At 47.2% G+C, this 24456-nt stretch overlaps 1 protein-coding gene across 3 annotated transcripts in view; it reads right to left on the bottom strand.

Moving 5' to 3' along the window:
• Positions 1–209: 209 nt before the first annotated feature.
• The window catches only part of glsa (glutaminase a), a 202922-nt gene continuing 178675 nt past the window's right edge, over positions 210–24456 (bottom strand). For 2 of the 3 annotated variants that reach the window (XM_072478420.1, XM_072478446.1), the window contains 4 exons: positions 4801–4862; positions 2461–2537; positions 2298–2361; positions 210–1060 (listed from right to left, as the gene is read on the bottom strand). In XM_072478420.1, the coding sequence (XP_072334521.1) occupies positions 907–1060; positions 2298–2361; positions 2461–2537; positions 4801–4862 (357 nt within the window). In that variant the 3' untranslated portion in view covers positions 210–906. Of the gene's footprint in view, positions 1061–2297; positions 2362–2460; positions 2538–4800; positions 4863–16676; positions 17070–24456 lie in introns of those variants that run through there. The other variant, XM_072478437.1, reaches the window with a different exon arrangement.

Genomic DNA, 24456 nt, shown 5'->3' with positions numbered 1-24456 from the left:
ATTTGCATTCCTTTGGAACCTTTACTTACAAACATTTACAGTAATGAAACATGAAGATTCTTCTGCTTAGTGGATCTTAAGAGGCAGGGAAAAGAATATGTCAGTATGAAATGAAACAATATTTTCTTAAAAAGTCAAGATAAACTAAATATAGGTTAATGAAAATATAATAAATAGAAAAATGTTAAATAAATAATCATTCGAGGTCAGACATTACTGGGTTAATGCTTATGTAACCCGTACTTTTATATTTATTGGCCACGATACCAATATTGAACTTGTTTTAACAAATACTAGTAAACAAATACGAACCATTGTTGATTCACTGCTACACTTTTACACAATTGGAACAGTAGACTGTTCAAAGGAGCAAGTAACCTCTATTTTCAAAACATTTGGACAAAATTCTATTACTGACCACATTAATATTCATTCACATTTTACAGGGATGCTTCCAACAGGTTACTTACAGAACAGGACAGTTATAATTTCCTTACATGTTTCGAAAGCTGTATATTTTCCAGTGTTTATGGACCAGGTACATGACCAACTCCCACTATTCATATCATTCAGGATTCCATGGCAATTTTATATCAATTAGAAGGCCATACAGAACCTTAAAACAAGTTGTGCAGAGATTATCTTGCCTTTTAAAAAAAAAAAAATAGGCATATAACTCAGTGCATTATATCAAGTTCCAGAGTCAGACCTTAGGCCCTAAACAGAACACTGGCAAATCTTTTCGTTTTGCTAAGGCCTATTATTTTCTAAGACTACATCAAAAAATTCCAAGTCTAAAACACCAGAGTAATTACTTGCCAAAAATACAACACTTTTACAAATGTCACTCAAACTTTAGTTTAGTTTTGGTAATTCAGAACAAAATTACAGTTTGGCATGGGAGAACTATACCATGCTGTCTAGGTTCTCTTTGGAGGGCTTTTCTTTTCCATTGTTTGAGTCCTCTGTGGGCATATAGTTGCTCTGGTATTCCTGAAGGATTGTTACAATATCATGGTGACCAAAATGAATTGCCTCATCCACTGGTGTGTTGCCCCACCTAAAATCATTAAAAAGCAGCAAATTACATAACCAGTTAAACAATAGGAATATAAGGGCATAAGAAATTGAGTATTGTTTGAAAAAAAAAAAGAAGACTTTTCTGTCGAAGCTTTTCATCTTGCACTGATTAGGACAGTTCACAAGAATATCAAATGTGAAGGGACCAACACTTGCCAACCAATCGGCACTCTTTTCTTATATAGTATAAATTGTTGTTCCCTTTTATAGTTAGCATTTTTGTGAATTGTCCTGATGAGTGTAAGATGATAAGTTTCAACAAAATATGTCCCCATTTTCAGCAACTCAGTTCTGTGCCACCAAACAACTATTACCATAAGAAATAGGAGGAGTAGGCTATTCAGCCTTTCAAGTTGGCTCTGCCATTCAATGACATCATGGTTGAATCTACTTAAATACAATTATCCTGAAGTACTTTGATATGCCTTGATGTTTTTAATATATAAAAATCTATCTATCTCAGTCTTGACCATACTCAATGAATGAATCTCCACAGCACTCTGGAACAGAAAAGTCCAAAGATTCACCACCCTGCGAGTGAGAAATTCCTCCCAGCTCAGTCCAAAATGACCTGCCCCTTATTCTGAGACTCTATCTCCTGGTTCTAGAAGCCTCAGCCAGGGGAAACATCCTTCTACCCTGTTTAGCTCTGTACACATAAATTACTCATAGGCAGAATAATCTATCATTACAATAATTCCCTTTTTATTAGGATTTATGTCCCAGATTTAGGTCATCCATTAAAGTTCACTTTTGAAAATTAAAAGCATTTATCATCTGTCTTCGCATTTGACAACATCTAATGTTGAGCTGTATGTCTCAAATTATTACAAGGATTCTGCTGCAAGTTGTCTTTAGATGCACTTAGAAAATAAACAAGAATAAAAACAATTAGATGCTTTGAAAAAAAAGTGTTTTTTTCCTCCTCACCTCAGTCCCAAAAGGTTTACCCCTTAGCCTTAAACTATGACCCCACCATCGGGAACATTCTTTCTGAATCTACCCTGTCTAATCCTGTTAGAATTTTCTAAGAGATCCCCTCTCACTCTTCTAAACTCCAATGAATATAATCCTAAACGATTTAGTCTCTCCTCATATGACAGCCCCGCCTTCCCTGGAATCAGCCTGGTAAACCGTCGCTGCACTCCCTCCATAGCAAGAACATCCTTCCTCAGATAAGGACATCAAAACTGCACACAAGAATATAACCAACTTACCGGTCTTTGGGAAATGGATTTACTTTGCATGCTTCTAACAAGAAATGAACCACCTCCACATGCCCTACAAATCAAAATGCAGCTGTTATGCTCTGAACCATATAACAAAATGTTTTCCTTACTGTGTTAAAGAATCCGGCTATCGCTGCAAGTTAAATCTTACCTTCTGCAGCTGCTACATGCAGTGCTGTTCGTGAGTCATAGTCCCTCTGCTCCATGTCCATGGCGGACAAAGCAAATCTGGAACAAAAGGCGGGTAACTGTATTATGAGGTTGAAGAATTATGTTAAAACAGTCTTACTTTTCCATTTAGTTACAATTAAAATAATCCACATTTCTAATCTTAAGCTTTTTTTTTGAAAACTGATTTATTTTCAACTGGAGGCATATAATTCAACAGGCTGTTGAAATCTGTGGAACCTAAATAATTTCTTATTTTTCAGGTTGGTTATATTTTCATGTGACTATTCATGAATAGAATTCTGACTATTCAATGTTTACACTTAGTGGTTGGTGTGGATGGGCTAATAAAACTAAGTTGATGTGAGTATCCTTGTGAGATAAAGATGGTTTGCAAGCCTTTTTTTGTGTGTGGCTACTTCAACAGTCTAATCAGCCGAAAAGCAACACGGCATAAGTAATTTTAAAAATGTTTTATTTACAGTATCTTCTTTATAAAAACACACCACTTAGAATTGTCAGTCTATTAATTCAAACCCATAAACATTGAGAGGCAGGGCTGCAGTTTTGGAATTCTACCCCATTGACCAGAGAGGCAGATGTGCTATTGGCCACAAAGTAAAACACAATTGGCCCATCAGTTGGTATGTTGACTACCACTATTCTGAGACACATTCTGCACCAATCAGAAAGTATCCTTCATTTTTGGCATATTAAAATAGAAGGAGAGTTCAAGTTGCACAGCTACATTACCGTGTCTAAAATTATATGGAAATACAATTGAATCAAAGAACTGCAGAAAAGTAGGCCTGTTTTTAAAATACTAAGTTTCAGGAGACTTAACCTTATTTTAAAGTGAGATTTTAAAATTGTATACATCATCCACTTCCTCCTACAAGCTTATATGGCAGTGTTTGAGACAAAACTGGTTTTTAATCACAGGAAATAGACAACAGTCCACATCAGCGGTATAAACAGCAAAGGATGTCACTAGTCTCCGGTGTTAGAATCCAATTTACATAAGGCCAGTTGCAGTGTGTACTTGTTCAGTTCCTTTATAATTAAGAAGGGGCTGGTTTAGCACAGTGGGCTAAATAGCTGGCTTGTAAAGCAGAATAAGGCAGCAGCGCGGGTTCTATTCCCGTATCGGCCTCCCCGAACAGGCGCCGGAATGAGGCGACTAGGGGCTTTTCACAGCAACTTCATTATTATTATTATTATTAAAGTTTGGTCTGGTGACATTGAATTATATTCCTCCCTGATGTATTTCAAGTGCTCTGCCATTATTATTTGTTTTCTTGAGCATCTCAAAAACCACAATTAATTTAAGAATCACTGGACTACTGGTCTAACAAAGCCTCAAAGCAAGTAAAATATCTGTTTACAAAATGTACACCAAATCTAAAAGTTGCAGTCCCTTTCTCTTACTGTTAGTATCAGCATATTTTGAAAATACAGCACAGCATAATCCTGCATTAAAAGATAAAAACGACAGTGCAGTTGGTTCAGAACTGGAAAGTTGATATTTGAGACCTACAGTGAATATTTTCTTTCATCAGTTCAGAGCCTTCTTTAAAAAAAGTTGAATATACCAATAAATCAAAGATTTTAACAAGTGACATTTAACTTGGAAAGAAAATACTGACAATGACAGGTTTTACAATGCTTTTAGTACATTAATTGTTCATTAAACTCAAACATATCCTCTTATAGTGCTTAAGAAAATAGCTTTTGCATAAATACAATATCTACAATGGCATCCAAAATCACAGCTTAAATCTTCACTCATAATACGTGACCTCAATAGATAGACAGCACTGCAGCTATTTAGAGAATGTATTTATTGTATTGGCAAATGAAACTCAAATGTCTCATCTAAATCCTTTTAATCTGCTAAAATCAATGGACTTAATGCAGTTCCGGTTCTGCTGCTTAGCAGTTACATCATTTAATGATCCAAAGATTATCATGGTTTTATAATAGCTCTTGGGTAATGATAATAACTGTCTGTAATTTCTCAAAACCCCATTCTGCTCTCAACAAATTCTCAGCTGAGAATAGCTATGCACACAGAGAAGAATGGGCATGAGCAAAATCCACTAGCTATAGATGGAACTTATGGGCTTTCATTGTCTGTGGTTTCCTGTCTATTACTGGTTGTGAAAACATCCAGGATCGGGGCCTGTATCAAATAGATAAAAAGCATACCAACGTCCAGATTATTCTATAAAAATATTAGCATGCACAAAGGTCCATGCACCATTTCTACTCGACTAAACACATGTAGACTGACTTGTGACACAAATTTCTGAGACGATCTTACCTTCTAAGTGCAGACACATCTCCAGTATATGCAGCAAAAAGGAGGTTGATTACCGACTTCACCTAAAAATGTTTAGGACACACATAAGGCAGATCTGTTTGTATTGACTTCCACAACTGGTTATATATATGACATAATTAAAAGCATTAAAAGACTATGGGGAACCCACTGGGTCAAAATTCTGGAACTCCCTCTCTAACAGTACTGTGGGTGTACCTACATCACATGGACTACAGAAGTTCAAAGCGGTAGCTCACCACTACCTTCTCAATGGCATTAAATGCTGGCATAACCAGTGACGCCCACATCCCATAAATACCTGTCAGTTTCTTCCAAATATTTTTGAGTAAGGATAAATGGAGCAATTTCAAGTTGGCAGGCTGTAACTGTTGAAGTGCCACAAGCATCATTGCTGGGGCCACAGCTATTTATTTACATTAGTACCTAACCATGCTCAAGTTATAGCCATCTCTCAGTAATAGCTATTACATCATAGCCTTAAAGCTGAACTTTTCCACCTATTATACCTTTTTTATTTCTCATGTTACTTTGACAATCTAGGAACATGCAAACAGGATAACATTTCAAGACTGGTCTACCATTTAATGAAATCACGACCGATCTATATATCAACTTCATTTACTGCTGTCAATTCACCTCCCATCCTTTCAAAGTTTGTCTCAAGTTTAAAACCTTGGATTTGTGAATCTCACTCTCAAATCCAATATCAAGTTCAATCATATTATGATCACTATTTGCCCCTTATAGTCAGATTAACTAATTCTATATTTTTACTCAACACTAAATCCAATACAACCAATCCTTTGTTGGTTTATGCTACAGATGTTTATTGGCTTTATTACAAAAGCTTCTCCCAGTCGCTCTGAAAATTAAACTTCCCATAACTACATTATTTTTTGGATGTGTTTACACATCCCTATTACATAATTTCCATAAGATGCATGGACAATTCTTACCAGAAACTCGTATCCTTTACTGTTCCTTAATTCTACCCATGCTATTTACATTGCTTGCTCAGTCTTGCTGAAATTCCTTCGTTCTACTGTGATAATTGTGCCTTTTGTCAATATTGCTACATTCTCTTCTTTCTCAACTTCCTTGTTCTTTTTAATAGATCCCGCAGCATGGAATATTTAGCATCCAATCATGTTCAAGTTGTAGCCATCTCTCTGGAACAGATATTGCAGCATACCTGATTTATCCATCCAATTCACTTGTTTTTATTTCTTATGCTACATGGATATATATACAGAAATCTCTTGGTTGTAACTGTCCCCATCCTGCCCATATATCATGCTGGCCTTTTTCCTTACACTTTGACTTGTTGTGGATCTCTCCCACTCACACTCCCGAACTTAATGACTTATCAGCCATTCTTTTGTCAAATACCATTGCATTATGACAAACCTAATAACTGTAAGAAACTAAATTAATTGGGCAGCTTGAATAAAGTCAGTTTAATCAGAACGGATATACCATGATGGAAGCTAAAAGTATGCTGTGAAACTTGATCCAATACATATAATCATATAATTTACAGTGCAGAGGGAGGCCATTCGGTCCATCGAGTTTGCACCGGCTCTTGGAAAGAGCACCCTACCCAAGCCCACACCTCCACCCTATCCCCATAACCCAGTAACCCCATCCGACACTGGGGGCAATTTTGGCCACTAAGGGCAATTTAGCATGGCCAGTCCACCTAACCTGCACATTTTTGGACTGTGGGAGGAAACCGGAGTACCCGGAGGAAACCCACGCACACACAGGGAGAACGGTGACCCAAGCCGGGAATCGAACCTGGGACCCTGGAGCTGTGAAACAATTGTGCTAACCACTATGCTACCGTGCTGCCCTAATACGTCAGAGGAATGAACTAATTTATTGGTATGAGGAATACTACCGCAATAGCATTGATAGACATTGGCAGTTGTGGATGCTCTGACAGCAACTGCATCTTTGGATTTAATGGGAAACGATGCTAGCAAAATTAACATAACCAATTTGTGATTACAGCTGACATCAAACTGGTGCATAAAAACATAAGAAATAGGAGAAGGCCAAAGAGCCTCTCAAGCCTGCTCGATCATTCAATATCAATCCCAGTCTGTCTCAACTCCACCTTCTGCCACTCTCCATATCCCTTGATTATCTGAGACATCAACACTGTTTCTACTTCAAATATACTTAACAATGAAGCATTTTATAAAGACGAAACATTTCTCCTCATCTCTGACCGAAATGATCAACACCTTATCCAGAGACTGTGCCCCCTGGTTCGAGATCCCAGTGGAAATAACCTTCAAGTGTCTACCCTGTAAAGCCCCTTCAAAATCTTTTCTGTTTCAATGAGATCACTGCTCATTGTTTAAACTCCAGAGAATAGAAGTCTAATTTATTCCGGCTCTCATCATAAACCTCTTATCCCAAAGTCATGAACATTTGCTGTACCACCTCCAATGAAAGTATATCCTTTCTTCGATCTAGAAACCAAACTGCACACTACTCCAGTCATGATCGGATAGGTTTTTCCCCTTCCCTACCTTTATCTATTTACCTTAGGTTTTTCCCCTTCCCTACCGTTATCTATTTACCTTCTGTACCTGGAGGAGAGAGTTGTATCTTTCCACTTCTGCTCTTAGCACTATTTTCTAATGACTAACCCCCAAACTCTGGATGGCTCCTGCTAACATTTTAAGTTTTCTGCTATGCACTGGGCTGCGAAAACCAACCAGAGTTTTAAATGAATAAAGAAGCTCAATCAGCCTGTCAAGCAGATTTATGCCTATTAACTCTCACTGCTTGGGCAGCATGGTGATGCAGTGGTTAGCACTGCTGCCTATTGCGTTGAAGACACAGGTTCAATCCCGGCCCTCGGTCACTGTGGAGAGTTTGCATATTCTCCCAGTGTCTGCGTTGGTCTCACCCTCACAACCCAAAGATGTGCAGGGTAGGCCACGCTAAACTGCCCCTTAATTAAAAAAAATAATTAGGTACTCTTTAAATTTAAAAATTAACTCTCGCTGCTAAGATTTAAATATTTTAACCTTCCCGTTGTTCTCAATTATCTTCCCTATCTCATTCTACTACTTTCATTATATTATGAATTCACTTCTATTTTTCCTTCTTAAAAAATAAATGATATACAAGTACTCCTGTTTTTTCTGAGCTCCTGACCACTTACTTTAGATGTCAAAACCAGCTCCGAAAGCCATTCTGTAGGTGGACACTCAGGAAAGTAAACCTTCTGCAAGTACCAAATTGAGGAGATGCCTCACGACAAATACATCTTGGGAGTGCAGCTATACTTGAGACAGTGTTAAAGCAATAGCATAAACTTTAACTGGACAATCAAACAGCATTGGAAGCTATACATTTAAATAACACAACACCACACCACACAGACTCAGCTTTAAGTCTGTTAAGAATTTCATGTATATAATGATGGTCAGTTCAAATAAGAATATTGGAGGGAGGGAGGGACAAACCTTTGCATAGGAGCCCCCCACCACCCGCCCCCCCTTCCTACTTGACAACAGCCTATGCTAACAAAGCTGGACTGGTTGCCTTGCCTCCACCCAGACTGAAAAATTAAGCAGAGGGGAATGAAGCCTCAATTTAAGTGGGATTTAGTTGTCCACCTAAGGATCTCAATGGGCCCCCAAGGACATTCAGGCTGCCCAATGCCTTAACAATTCACCGCAATATGGGGGACAGGTCAGTGGTGGGCGGAAAGGTAACAGGCTAGCAACGCACTTTATTTTGCATGCCCCCTTCCCCCTTCAAATAGGCCAGCAGGGGCGGCATAAAATTCACCCCTAGATTTGCTACAATGTAAAATAGCCAGACCGCAACCTCATTTAGAGAACATAACATTTCTGATCAAAAGGTTATTGACCCAAAATATTGTTTCTCTCTCCACAGCTGCTGCCAGACCCGAGCATTTCCAACACTTGTAGAATTACCAACATTTCAATCAAACCAACGAGTTTTTAAAAATTTCAAATATATATTTAGATTATTTTTTTCCCAGTTAAGGGGCAATTAAGGCCAATCCACCTACCCTGCATATCTTTTTGGGTTGTGAGGGAGAGACCCATGCAGACACTGGGAGAACGTGCAAACTCCACACGGCCGGTGACCCGGGGTCGGGATCGAACCCGGATCCTTGGCGCCAAGAGGGTTTAAAAATTTTTCATAGAATTACATAGCATCTAAAGGACAAAAAAGAGATCGTATAACCCAATTGGTGTAGGTTATGTCTATACTTCCAAGAGCTTTCTCTCACTCATAAGCTCTTCTTGCTCTGGCTCCCATGTTCCTCTATTCCCTTCTTCATCATTTATGCATAAAGTAACGCCTTAAATGTATCAATACAATGTGCTTCAAACACTGCACCAATATCTCATCTCTCGAAAGCAATTCCTCCCAAGTTCTTTGATCTTTTGATTGCTATTTAATTTTTATTTCCCCATATAGACTCAATCAAAATTTTCATGATGAATGCAAAATCTTGATAATATTTAAAGCAGAGCAGTCTTGTTTGAAGACAAGGAAGGTGGTGAAACACGGCAGGTCAACCAGCTTTTTGATGATATTCAGCCAGAATTTGCAGGGGTTCTAAACAGAACCTAAATCTGTTTTATAAAGCAAGTATTACTCTATACCATGCTGATTTTAAGATGGATTGAGAGTTGTATGTTTCTTTTCTTGTTGCTTACTGAGAATTGAGAAATGTTTTTTTAAAAAAAATAATTGTTATTGCGGTTTTCACAAAATATCAACAGAATGAAAAAGAAATCCAATAGAATTAAATACAGAACAAAATAAAATAACCCCCATACCCGCCTCCCCCTATACATAAATAATAAATTAACATCCCGAATTAACGCATAGCAAATATATACACCCCCTCAGATACCCCAGTGTAAACAAACAAAAATAAAATAGAACCCCCCCCGGGCTGCTGCTGCTGACCATTGTCTACCGCCTCTGCCAGGAATGCCAAGAACGGTTGCCACCGCCTGAAAAACCCTTCCACCGATCCCCTTAAGGCAAATTTCACTCTCTCCAACTTAATGAACCCCGCCATATCGTTGATCCAGGATTCCACGCTTGGGGGCCTCGCATTCTTTCACTGAAGAAGAATCCTTCGCCGGGCTACCAGCGACGCAAAGGCCAAAATACCGGCCTCTTTTGTCTCCTGCACTCCCGGCTCCCCTGCAACCCCAAATATTGCGAGCCCCCAGCCCGGTTTGACCCTGGATCCTACCAGCCTCGACACCGTCCTCGCTACGCCCTTACAAAATTCCTCCAGCGCTGGGCATGCCCAGAACACATAGGTGCGGTTTGCTGGGCTCCCTGAGCACCTAACACACCTGTCCTCGCCCCCAAAGAACCGGCTCATCCTTGTCCCGGTCATGTGTGCCCTGTGCTGCACCTTAAACGGTATAAGGCTGAGCCTCGCGCACAAAGAGGAAGAGTTCACCCTCCCAAGGGCATCTGCCCACGTCCCCTCCTCGATCTCCTCCCCCAAATCCTCCTCCCACTTACCTTTCACCTCCACCCACGAGGCCTCCTCCTCCTCCTGCGTCACCTGGTAAGTTTCCGAGATCTTCCCCTCTCCAACCCCCCGGCCCCCGCCCTCCCGAGAGCACCCTGTCCTGTACTGTGCGTGGCAGCAGCCGCGGGAATTCCACCACTTGCCGCCTGGCAAACGCCCTTACCTGTAAATACCTAAAGGTGTTCCCCAGGGGGAGCCCATACTTCCTTCTCCAGCTCACCCAGGCTCGCGAACTTCCCATCCACAAACAGGTCCCCCAACCTTATCCCTGCCCTGTGCCACCCCGAAAACCCTCCATCTATTCTCCCTGGGACAAACCGGTGGTTCCCCCGTATCGGGGTCCACACCGAGGCCCCAACTTCCCCCCTGTGCTGCCTCCACTGCCCCCAGATTTTGAGGGTAGCTGCCATCACCGGGCTTGTGGTATACCTCATTGGAGGGAGCGGCAGTGGCGCCGTTGGCAGCGCCTCCAGACTCGTACCCTCACAAGACGCCATCGCCAGCCTCTTCCATGCAGCCCCCACCCCCTCCATCACCCACTTACGCACCATCACCACATTGGTGGACCAGTTGTACCCAAAGAGGGATGGCCAGCCCCCCCATCCCTACTCCGCTCCAGGAACACCCTTCACACCCTCGGAGTCCCTCGTTCCCACACAAACACCGTTATGCTCCTGCTGACCCGCCTAAAGGCCTTCGGGATAAGAATGGGGAGACACTGGAACAGGAACAAACACCTTGGGAGCACCGTCATCTTAACTGACTGTACCCTATCGGCCAGGGACAGTGGCAACGAGTCCCACCTCTTGAACTCCTCCTCCATTTGCTCCACTAGCCACGTGAAATTAAGTCCCTGCAGGGCCCCCCAACTCCTGGCCACCTGGACCCCCAAATACCCGAAGCACCTCTCCGCCCTTTTTAGTGGGAGCTCGCCAATCCCCCTCTCCTGGTCCCCTGGGTGAACCACGAACAACTCGCTCTTCCCCATGTTGAGCTTGTACCCTGAGAAATCCCCGAACTCCCTGAGGATCCTCATTACCTCCGGCATTCCCCCCACCGGGTCCGCCACATATAGCAGCAAATCATCCGCATAGAGAGACACCCTATGCTCCTCCCCACCCTGCACCAATCCCCTCCAGTTCCTCGACTCCCTCAGTGCCATAGCCAAGGGTTCAATCGCCAGTGCGAAGAGCAGGGGGGGACAGGGGACACCCCTGCCTCGTCCCTCGATGCAACCGAAAGTACTCAGACCTCCTCTTGTCCGTGGCCACACTCGCCATCGGGGCCTCATACAGCAGCCTAACCCACCTGACAAACCCCTCCCCAAACCCGAACCTCTTCAGCACCTCCCACAAGTACCCCCACTCTACCCAATCAAAGGCCTTCTCAGCATCCATCGCCATCACCATCTCCGCCTCCCCCTCCCTCGCCAGCATCATAATAACGTTCAGGAGCCTCCGCACATTCGCGTTCAACTGCCTCCCCTTCACAAACCCAGTCTGGTCTTCGTGGATCAGCTGCGGCACACAATCCTCAATTCTCGTGGCTAAGACCTTCGCCAGCATCTACATTTAACAACGAAATCGGCCTGTAAGACCCATACTGCAGGGGATCCTTGTCCCGCTTCAGAATCAAGATCAGTGCCCGGGACATCGTCGGGGGCAAAGCCCCCCCCCCCCCGCCCCCGCCCTCCCTTGCCTCATTGAAGGTCCTAACAAGCAACGGGCCCAACAGGTCCACATATTTTTTGTGTAATTCGACCGGGAAACCATCCGGCCCCGGTGCCTTTCCCATCTGCATGCTCCCTATCCCTTTGGCCAGCTCCTCCAGCCCAATCGGGGCCCCCAATCCCGCCATCAGTCCCTCCTCCACCTTCGGAAACCTCAATTGGTCCAGAAAGCGGCCCATTCCTCCCTCCTCCAGTGGGGGCTCGGACCGATATAGTTCCTCATAAAAGTCCCTGAAGACCCCATTGATGCCAACCCCACTCCGCACCATACTCCCTTCCCTATCCTTAACTCCCCCGATCTCCCTAACTGCGTCCCGCTTTCGAAGCTGATGAGCCGGCATCAGACTTGCCTTTTCCCCATACTCATAAATCGCCCCCTGGGCCTTCCTCCACTGCGCCTCCCCCTTCCTGGTGGTCAACAGGTCGAATCCGGCCTGGAGGCTACACCTCTCCCTCAACAGTCCCTCAGGCACCTCCGCATACCTCCTGTCTACCCTCACCATCTCCCCCATCAGCCTCCCCCTCTGCTCTCTCCTCTCCTTGTGGGCCCTAATGGAGATCAGCTCTCCCCTAACCACCGCCGACAGCACCTCCCATACCATCCCCACTCGGACCTCCCCGTTGTCGTTGGTCTCCAGGTATCTCTCTTTGCTTCCTTGGACCCGCTCACTCACCTACTCGTCCGCCAACAGCCCCACCTCCAAGCGCCACAACGGGCGCTGGTCCCTCCCCTCCCCCAGCTCTAGGTCTACCCAAGGCGGGGCGTGATCCAAAATGGCTATCGCCGAGTACTCGGTATCCTCTACTCTCGCCATCAGCGCCCTACTCATTATGAAAAAGTCGATCCGGGAATAAGCCTTATGAACATGCGAGAAGAATGAAAATTCCCTAGCCCCTGGCCTTGCAAATCTCCAAGGGTCCACCCCTCCCACCTGGTCCATAAACCCCCTCAGCACTTTAGCCGCCGCCGGCTTCCTACCAGTCCTAGATCTGGAGCGATCCAGTGCCGGATCCAACACCGTGTTAAAGTCTCCCCCCATTATCAGGCCTCCCACTTTCAAGTCCGGGATCCGATCCAACATGCGCCTCATAAAACCCGCATCGTCCCAGTTCGGGGCATAGACATTGACCAGCACCACCCTCTCCCCTTGCAGCTTACCACTTACCACTACGTACCTGCCGCCATTGTCTGTCACAATGCTTGACGCCTCGAACGACACCCTCTTTCCCACCAAGATCGCCACCCCCGATTTTTGGCATCCAGCCCTGAATGAAACACCTGACCTACCCACCCCTTCCTCAATCTTACCTGGTCTGCCGCCTTCAGGTGTGTCTCCTGGAGCATGACCACATCCGCCTTCAGCCCCTCCAGGTGCGCGAACACCCGGGCCTGCTTGACCGACCCTTTCCAGTCCCCTTACATTCCAGGTTATCAGCCGGATCAGGGGGCTACCTGCCCCCTTCCCCGCCGACAAGCCATAACCCCTCCTCGGCCAGACACGAGCCCGGACCCCATGCCCGGCCCGTTCCCCACGGCAGCAGACCCCCGTCCCAACCCCCTCTACTTGCTCCAGCTCCCCCTTGACCATACCAGCAGCAACACGGTTCTCCCCCCCTCCACCCCAACCCCCTCTACTCGCTCCAGCTCCCCCTTGACCATACCAGCAGCAACACGGTTCTCACCCCCTCCCAGGACCCATCCTAGCTGCTTTGCTCCCCCCATTGCACTCCCGCAAGTCAGCTGACTGCTGCTGACCCTGGCCACTCCCGCCTCTCCTTCGACTCCTCCCATTGTGTGACACACCCTCCTCTTCCATTCCCCACCCGCAGGCTCTCCACCTCCCCCTTCCATCCCAAGCGTGGGAAACAACCCTCGCTTCCTGGCCCCGCCCCCTCCAGCCTTCAGCGCGGTAAAAAGCCACCCGGCCCCGCCACCTCTGACGCAGCTCCTTTTACAGGCCCAGTCCCCTCACCCCCGACTTGGGCCTCACCATCCCCCCTACCGGCCATCCAACCTTACTCCATTTACTTACCCCCCTCCAAGAGCCCACCCGAAAGACCCAACCAAAACAGTGCCCGAACCACCCACACTGAACCAAAAAGAAATAAGAGCAAAGAACCCCCCCTCAAAATGTAACACACCAACAGCAATCCCCGACCACCCATCCCGACCCTCAGTTTGTGTCCAGCTTCTCGGCCTGAACAAAGGCCCACGCCTCCTCCGGGGACTCAAAATAGTGGTGCCGGTCCTTGTCAGTGACCCACAGTCACGGCGGCTGTAGCATGCCAAACTTCACCGCCTTCCTGTGCAACACCGCCTTCCCCCGGTTGTACCCGGCCCTCTTCTTCGCCACCTCCGCACTCCAGTCCTGATATATTGGAACTTCCGCGTTCTCCCACCTGCTGCTCTTCTCTTTCTTGGCCCACCTGAGCACGCACTCCCGATCAGCGAACTGATGAAACCGCACCAGCACCGCCCGCGGCGGCTCGTTAGCCTTGGGCCTCCTCACCAGCACTCTATGGGTCCCTTCCAGCCCCAGGGGCCCTTGGAAGGACCCCGCTCCCAATCAGCGAGTTTAACATGGTGACCACATAGATCTCCACGTGCGACCCCTCCGGGAGGCCCAGGATCCGCAAATTCTTCCACCTCGACCGATTCTCCATCTCCTCAAACCGTTCCTGCCATTTCTTGTGGAGCGCCTCCACCTTTACCGCAAGGCCTAAGATCTCGTCCTCGTTGTCGCAGATCTTTTGTCGGATCTCGCGGATCGCCACCCCCTGGGCTGTCTGGGTCTCCAGCACTTGTCGATAGAAGCCTTCATCAGCTCCAGCAGGTCCACTTTGTGCTCCCTGAAGCAGCGCTGGATAACCTCCTGCTGCTCCTGCACCCACACTGCCTGGTCCCCGTTGCCATCTTGCTCTTCTTCCCTCGCACTTTGGGTTCACCACCACTTTTTTTAGTCGCCCCACTCCTGGTCCAAGCCATACACTGTTGGGGGAATATAGCAATCTTCTTCCCACACCGGGAAATGTCGAAAAAATGCCATTGGGGGCCCTGAAAAGAGCCCAAAAGTCCGTTCCGAGCGGGAGCTGCCGAGCGTGCAACTTAGCTCTGCATAGCCGCAACCGGAAGTCTCAAGAAATAGTGTTAAGAGATAATTGTAAGCTGTTCTTTTTGGGTGTGAAGTTAGTTTAATATTGGATTCATAATAAATGTTATTTTAAAAATAACAAATCCCTATTTTTTCATGCAATTACTCCTGGAGCAAATCATTCTTTCCGCACAGTCTTGTATTGGGGTTTCGGTCCGGTATCCCAACCACCATTGGGGTCTGGTCTGGGATCGTAATAGCACTAACACGCCAACAATTATACTGAAGCCGTGTGCTCGAGAACTAGATACACGCATAGCCAAACTGTTCCAGTGCAGCTACAACACTGGCATCTACCCAGTAATGTGGAAAATTGCCCAGGTGTGTCCAGCCTACAATAAGCAGGGCAAATCCAACCCAGCCAATTACCGACTCTCAATCATCAGCAAAGTTTTGACAATGCTATCAAGCGGTACTTACTCAGCGATAATCTGCTCACTGACACTCAAGTTTGGGTTTCGCCAGGGGCCACACAGCTTCTGACCTCATAACAGCCTTGGGCCAAACACAGACAAAAGAGCTGAACTCAAGAGAAGAAGTGAGTGCGACTGCATTTGACCAAGTGTGGCATCATGAGGGCCATTATGTCAATGAGAATCAGGTGAAAATGCTGCAGTGGTTGGAGTCATACAGAGTATAAAGGAAGATGGTTGTGGTTGTTGGGAGGTGAATATTCTCAGTCCCAGGGCATCATTGTGGTGTGTGTGTGGGGGGGGGGGGATTTTTTTTTAACCTAAGGTCAATCTTTGGACTAAAAGTACCTAATTTCAAGTTCCCAGGAGGAGAGCCACCTTTTGTGCGTCCACTTACATCCCCGCAGCCGGAAGCCACTTTCAAGGACACTTCTGTTGCTAACTTCCTCGGCCATTTCCATCCATGCCCCTCTTCAACATTTCTGCTGTTGCTGCAGCCTCAAAAATCCAACTTCAGGTGGGACATTCTAATCAATGATGGAGTCCCTTTAATTAGAAATGTGTTCTTTGATAGACCAGTGCGCCCTTCACAATTGGCTGAGGAGCCCAAGGATGACATGCTAACTTAGTTGGTCCGTTTCTTTACCTTTTGGGTTCCTGACCCACTAATGGCCGCACAGTTTGACCAGGGATTCGGTTTGGAAAATTCCTTCACTGGGTAAGAAAGGAGATTTACAAAGACTGTAAAAACTGCACACTTTTCACTTGCTCTCCGCGTCAACATATTTGTGGATAGTTTCAATTTTCCACGATTTTTATTTTTATTGGCTTATATATTCTATAACTGTACTCAGCACTTCCTCTCCAAATTTTGGTGGACTACTGTTTCTTTAATGTGACTGATTCCTTCCTGTTACTATTTGTTAATTCATTTAAAAATTACTCCAGGAACACAGAAATATCAGATATCGTTGGCACAATTTTATTATTCTCTAATATTTATTGCAATCATAATCCCAAAACATAATCAAATGAAGAACTAATCAAATGAAGAACTACCTTGTATAAGCCTTTCCATTCCCTATTGATATAAATGACCACGGACTTCAAGCTCAAGGTTAGATGAAAGTTTCTTTTATCGATTTAAAATTTAAGATTTAAACTGCAGACTAAAGTTTGGAGAATCTTTCAAAATACATTAACAGCTGCCATTCTACATCCAAAACAGGTCAACTACTTTTGCCATTCTTCCAAACAGTGATATCCCCAAAATGAAGGTGACTTGAACTATCCTTCCTTCGAAGGCCTCCTGCCTCTCCTCAACACATCTTCAAATAGCTTCAGCTCGAGACTGGCAAATCATCGGAACAATATTATATTTGGCAAAAGAACATCTGCGGAAGAATGTACAAGTTTACCACAGACTGGACAAAAATTGTATCAACATCAACTCATAGATCATAAAATTTATAGTGCAGAAGGAGGCCATTTGGCCCATTGAGTCTGCACTGGCCCTTGGAAAGAGCACCCCACTTAAGTGCATGCCTCCATCCTATCCCTATAACCCAGCAAGCCCACCTAACATTTTTTGGACACTTTCAAGGGCAATTTAGGATGGCCATTCCACCTAACCTGCACATCCTTGGACCGTGGGAGGAAATCGAAGCACCTGGAGGAAACCCACGCAGACACGGGGAGAATGTGCAGACTCCGCACAGACAGTGACCCAAGCCGGGAATCGAACCTGGGATCCTGTAACTGTGAAGCAACTGTGTTAACCACAACTCAAAAAATTACAATTCGATTACTCATGTTAATTCTCTCTATTGCGTTCAAAGTCCAACTACTGACCAAAATAATTCCATCATATAAAAAAACACAAAGAAACCATTCTTACCTAATCTCTCCCCCTCCTGTTCCCACCCATCTACAATTTAGATAGATCTCTGCACCACCCAAAACTCCTCAGAAGCTTGGCAAATAACATCCCTCAGTTCCAGTCAATGCTGCTTGGGTTTGTTGACCCGAGCCAAGCGGAGCATGGAAATAATTAACCCATCCCTTCCTATCTACTTCAAATGTTTATTCTTCAATATCTGTTTCCCCCTTTACTTAAGCTTAAATTATCAGGACCTCTCTATGTGGAGAACTAGGTCCACAAATCCATATTTGGCATACACAGTAGCAGTCCATTGCATTCCCTATGACAACTGCTAATGTTTTTATGCTAAGTTTGCAATGTGTCTCATTTTATACCAGTCACAATTACCGTTGACTGTTATCAATACGGTTACACTTTATTGGCCCATCAAGGCTACTCTTGCTACAGAGTTGACACCTGCCATGCAGACTCTTAAATATTACAGTACAAAACTAGTTAACAGGTATCTATTTGATTGGAATATTCAAGAAAAGGGCGTTTATTTACATTCAAAAAGGTGCCTACCGCTCCATTCCCCGACCACACTTTAGCAAATCCAACCACAAGTCAGCACTCCTAATTCCGGCTTACAAACAGCAACACAAGCATGCTGAGCCAGTCAAGAAAACCGTGGAGTGCTGGTACAAGGCATCAGAGGATATCCTCCGCAACTGCTTGGAATCCGTGGACTGGTCCATATTCAAGGCCACGGCAACTAACCTGGACAAGAACGCAACCACTGTCACAGATTTAATCAGTAAGTGCGTCGAGGACTGTGTACCAAAGACGACAATACAGGTGTTCCCCAATCGGAAACCCTGGCTTAACCGAAAGGCTCACTCCCTGCAGAAGATCCCGACAGAGGCGTTCAAGTCCAATGACCCTGACCTATATAAGAAATCCAGATATGACGTACGTAAAGCCATCAGGGACGCCAAAAGACAATACCAGGTCAAACTAGAGAGCATCCTATCCGGCTGCATTACTGCTTGGTATGACAACTGCTCGCCCAAGATCGCAAGAAACTGAAGAGTGTGGTGAACTCAGCCCAACGCATCACACAAGCTTGCCACCCTCACATTGATTCTGTACACACCACCCACTGCCTCAGGAAGGCAGACAGCAATTTCAGAGACCCCTCACACCCAGGCTTTGCCCTCTTCCATCAGACAGAAGTCTGAAGACCCGCACATCCAGACATAGGAACAGCTTCTTCCCCACAGCTACTAGACTCCTTAATAACTCTCCCTCGGAATGATTTGTTCCCTGTAAGAACACTATTCACGACACCCTATGCTGCTCTTGCTCATGTATTTGCTTTGTTTGGCCCTTGCTGATGTATTTGCTTTGTTTGGCCCTTGCTGTAACCAACCACTATTTGTCAATGTATTTTGTTGATTATTCATTTTGTCTACTATGTATGTACTGTGTCCTTTCCCTCGGCCGCAGAAAAATACTTTTCACTGTACTTCAGTACATGTGACAATAAATCAATCAATCAATCGAAAAACTGTTGGTTTATTATTGCAGTGGAAGCGTTGGATGCTGCTTTATAGGCATCATTTTGAGACAATAATGACAAGATTTCATTAGATGTATGAGTATATGTAGTAATAGTTATAAAATATATCTATTCTCACAGAATCACCAGCTATTGCTGACAATGGCCCCATCAAAAGTAACTCAGTGAGCTACTTTTGTCTCACTTAGTGCAAAGCTGTCATTAAGGGTTAGTTAATGAGTTTACTTCTTAGGTACTTAGACATATTGATACAAACATGTCAGACACTTCATGTTTGCTTAACAAAAATGCCTGGATGAAAAACAACTTGCTTCCAACTGACAGGCCCCCATTACAAAGCAGAACCCTGAATCAACACATGCATCCTTTTTTTTCCAATTACACATGTGGAAAAAAAACTAAGCTATAAGAAATCTCTGTTAAAAAGAATCATCTGAATATATATAAAAACTTGACTTGCCAACAGGAGCCTGAATATTGCGTAGATGGATGCCTCATTTCACATGCTATAGACTGAGGAAGGGTTGATTGCTCAATGATGGAGTTCCAATACCAGATTGCTTCAGCAGGCAGGGCTGAACAGCAGCAATAAATTTATAAATATTATGCATTGTTATATAATACTAAATCCAGCACCAGCATGTGACTTGGAATTTCAAATTAATTTTACATTTTTAAAGATGGATATGGTCGCCGACGTTTTGTGGATTAGAACTACATCCCTGTCTCAAGAGGGAATCAAAGAACATTCCAGACGGATACAAGTTGATGACCTTCCCTGAAACCAATGGGGTATTATCTGATTTGAATGGGGTATTCTAAAACAAAGATATTGACTACCTCACCCCATCAGAGGTGTTAACCGTCAACAGAATGTGCAATCAACATCTTATTTGGAAAAGGATTTGAACATGTGAAAAACCACATGGACAGCCATGTTCTCTTTTGTCGTGTTCAAAAGATCAGCAAGGAGGACTTCCGGTTGCGGCTACGCGGAGCTAAGTCGTACGTTCAGCAGCTCCCGCAAAGAATTGACTTTTGGGCTCTTTTCGGGGACCCCAACAGCATTTTTTCGACGTTTCCCGCTGTGGGAAGGAGAGTACAATAGTTCCCCGACAGTATATGGCTTTTACCAGGAGCGGGGCGACTAAAAAAGTGGTAGTGGACCCGAAGAAGGTGCGAGGGAAGAAGAACAAAATGGCGGCGGGCGGTGACCAGGCAGCGTGGATGCAGTGGGCGCAGGAGCAACAGGAGGTTATCCAGCGCTGCTTCAGGGAGATTAAAGCGGACCTGCTTGAGCCGATGAAGGCTTCTATCGATAAGCTGCTGGAGACCCAGACGGCCCAGAGGGTGGCGATCTGCGAGGCCTGACAAAAGATCTCCGACAATGAGGACGAGATCTTAGGCCTGGCGATAAAAGTGGAGGTAAAAATGGCAGGAGCGGTTCAAGGAGATGGAGAATCGGTCGAGGCGGAAGAACTTGCGGATTCTGGGCCTCCCGGAGGGGCTGGGGGGGCCGGACGTAGGGGCCTATGTGGTCACCATGTTAAACTCGCTGATGGGAACGGGGTCCTGCCAAGGGCCCCTGGAGCTGGAAGGGGCACATAGAGTGCTGGCGAGGAGGCCCAAGGCTAACGAGCCGCCGCGGGTGGTGCTGGTGCGGTTTCATCGGTTCGCTGATCGGGAGTGTGTGCTCAGGTGGGCCAAGAAGGAGAGGAGCAGCAGGTGGAAGAATGCGGAGGTTCGGATATATCAGGACTGGAGTGCGGAGGTGGCGAAGAGGAGGGCCAGGTACAATCGAGCGAAGGCGGTGCTGCACAGGAAGGAGGTGAGGTTTGGCATGTTGCAGCCGACGCGACTGAGGGTCACCTACAAGGACCGGCACCATTATTTTGAGTCTCCGGAGGAGGCGTGGACCTTTGTTCAGGCCGAGAAGCTGGACACAGATTGAGGGTTGGGATGGGCGTTTGGTGATTGTGGTTGATATGATACTTTTTGAGGGGGGGGGGGCGGGGGGGTTCTTTGCTCTTGTTTTGTTTTTCTTTCTGGTTGGGTGGGGGTGGTTGGGGGGGCTCTTGGAGGGGGGGGTAAGCAAATGGAACAGGGGTGGATGGCCAGCAGTGTGATGGGACCCCGCGGGGGAGGGGGAGGCCGGAATCGGGGGTGAGGGGACTGGGCCTGTAAAAGGAGCTGCATCAGAAGTGACGGGGTCGGGTAGGTGGTAAGCGTGGGCTTTTTCCCACGCTGAAGGCTGGAGGGGGTGGGGAAGCAAGGGTTGTTTCCCGCGCTTGGGATGGAAGGGGGAGGTGGAGAGCCTGCGGATGGGGAATGGAAGGGGAGGGTGTGTCACACAATGGGAGTTGAAGGAGAGGCAGGAGTGGCCGGGGTCAGCAGGAGTCAGCTGACTTGCGGAAGTGCAATGGGGGGAGTAAAGCAGCTAGGAGGGGTACTAGCCGCGGTGCGCGGGGGGGGGGGGAATCGAGTTGCTGCTGCTATGGTCAAAGGGAGCTGGAGCGAGTGGGGGGGGGTCGAGACGGGGGGTCTGCCGCCGTGGGGAACTGGTCGGGCATGGGGTGCGGGCGCGTGGCTGGCTGAGATGGGGTTATGGCTAGTCGGCGGGGGAGGGGGGCGGGTAGCCGCTGATCCGGCTGATAACCTGGAATGGAAGGGGACTGAATGGACCGGTCAAGCGGGCCTGCGTGTTCGTGCACCTGAAGGGGCTGAAGGCAGATGTGGTTATGCGCCAGGAGACACACCTGAAGGTGGCAGACCAGGTAAGATTGAGGAAAGGGTGGGTAGGTCAGGTGTTTCATTCGGGGCTGGATGTCAAAAATCGAAGGGTGGCGATCTTGGTGGGAAAGAAGGTGTCGTTCGAGGCGTCGAGCATTATGTCAGACAATGGCAGTAGGTACGTAATGGTTAGTGGTAAGCTGCAGGGAGAGAGGGTGGTACTGGTCAATGTGTATGCCCCGAACTGGGACAATGCGGGTTTTATGCGGCGTATGTTGGGTCGGATCGGATCCCAGATATGGACGTGGGGGGCCTGATAATGGGGGGTGACTTCAACACTGTGTAGGATCCGGCACTGGATCGCTCTAGGAAGCCGGCGGCGGCTAAGGTGCTGAGGGGGTTTATGGACCAGAAGGGGGGGGTGGACCCTTGGAGATTTGCAAGGCCGGGGGCTAGGGAATTCTCATTCTTCTCACATGTCCATAAGGCTTACTTCCAGATCGACTTTTTATTTTGAGCAGGGCGCTGATGGCGAGAGTACGGAGTACTCGGCGATAGCCATTTCGGATCATGCCCCGCATTGGGTTGACTTAGAGCTGGGGGAGGAGAGGGACCAGCGCCCATTGTGGCGTTTGGAGGTGGGGCTCCTGGCGGACGAGGTGGTGAGTGAGCGGAACCAAGGAAGCACAGAGAGGTACCTGGAGGCCAACGATAACGGGGAGGCCCGAGTGGGTATGGTATGGGAGGCGCTGGTTAGGGCCCACAAGGAGAGGAGGGAGCAGACGGAGAGGGAGAGGCTGGTGGGGGAGATGGGGAGGGTAGACAGGAGGTATGCGGAGGTGCCTGAGGAAGGACTGTTGAGGAAGAGGCGCAGCCTCCAAGCCGGATTCGACCTGGTGACCACCAGGAAGGCGGAGGTGCAATGGAGGAAGGCCCGGGGGTGATTTAGGAGTATGGGGAACAGGCTCGCCGGATGCTGGCGCATCAGCTCCGGAAGCGGGTCGCAGCTAGGGAGATCGGGGGAGTTAAGGACAGGGGAGGGAGTGTGGTGCAGAGTGGGGTTGGCATCAATGGGGTCTTCAGGGACTTTTACGAGGAATTGTATCGGTCCGAGCCCCCACTGGAGGAGGGAGGGATGGGCCGCTTTCTCGACCAATTGAGGTTTCCGAAGGTGGAGGAGGGACTGGTGGCGGGATTGGGGGCCCCAATTGGGCTGGAGGAGCTGACCAAAGGGATAGGGAGCATGCAGGCGGGGAAGGCACCGGGACCAGATGGTTTCCCGGTTGAATTTTACAAAAAATATATGGACCTGTTGGGCCCATTGCTAGTTAGGACCTTTAATGAGGCAAGGAAGGGAGGGGCTTTGCCCCCGACGATGTCTCTGGTACTGATCTCCTTGATCCTGAAGCGGGACAAGGATCCCCTACCGTGTGGGTCTTACAGGCCGATTTCGCTGCTGAACGTAGATGCCAAGGTGCTAGCAAAGGCGTTAGCCACGAGGATTGAGGACTGCAGGTCATCCACGAAGGCCAGACGGGGTTCGTGAAGGCGAGGCAGTTGAATGCAAATGTGCGGAGGCTTCTGAACGTTATCATGATGCCGGCGAGGGAGGGGGAGGCGGAGATAGTGGTGGCGATGGACGCTGAGAAAGCCTTCAATAGAGTAGAGTGGGGGTACCTGTGGGAGGTGCTGAAGAGGTTTGGGGAGGGGTTTGTCAGGCTGTTGAATGAGGTCCTGATGGCGAGTGTGGCCAAGAACAGGAGGGGGTCTGAGTACTTTCGGTTGCACCGAGGGACGAGGCAGGGGTGTCCCCTGTCCCCCCTCCTGCTCTTCGCACTGGCGATTGAACCCCTGGCTATGGCACTGAGGGAGTCGAGGAACTGGAGGGGATTAGTGCGGGGTGGGGAGGAGCATAGGGTGTCGCTCTATGCGGACGACTTGCTGTTATATCTGGCGAATCCGGTGGGGGGGGGGGGGAAATGCCGGAGGTAATGAGGATTCTCAGGGAATTCGGGGATTTCTCGGGGTACAAGCTCAACATGGGGAAGAGCGAGCTGTTAGTGGTTCACCCCAGGGGACCAGGAGAGGAGGATTGGCGAGCTCCCACTAAAAAGGGCGGCTAGGTGCTTCAGGTATTTGGGGATCCAGGTGGCCAGAAGTTGGGGGGGCCCTGCATAGGCTTAATTTCACAAGGCTGGTGGAGCAAATGGAGGAGGAGTTCAAGAGGTGGGACGCGTTGCCGCTGTCCTTGGCGGGTAAGGTGCAGTCAGTCAAAATGACGGTGCTCCTAGGGTTTTTGTTCCTGTACCAGTGCCTACCCGTGTTTATCCCGAAGGCCTTTTTTAGGCGGGTCAACAGGAACATATGGGGTTTGTGTGGGCGCGAGGGACGCCGAGGGTGAGAAGGGTGTTCCTGGAGCGGAGTAGAGATGGGGGGAGCTGGCGCTGCCCAACCTCTGTGGATACTACTGGGTCGCCAATGCGACGATGGTGCGCAAGTGGGTGGAGGGGGAGGGGGCTGCATGGAAGAGGCTGGAGACGGCGTCCTGTGTGGGTACGAGTCTGGGGGCGCTGGCAACGGCGCCGCTGCTGCTCCCTCCAAGGAGGTA

Source organism: Scyliorhinus torazame, chromosome 2 (genome assembly GCF_047496885.1).
Source record: "Scyliorhinus torazame isolate Kashiwa2021f chromosome 2, sScyTor2.1, whole genome shotgun sequence".
Lineage (NCBI taxonomy): Eukaryota > Metazoa > Chordata > Chondrichthyes > Carcharhiniformes > Scyliorhinidae > Scyliorhinus > Scyliorhinus torazame.
Note: the sequence above shows the minus strand (reverse complement) of the source record. Positions and strands in the feature narration are given on the sequence as shown.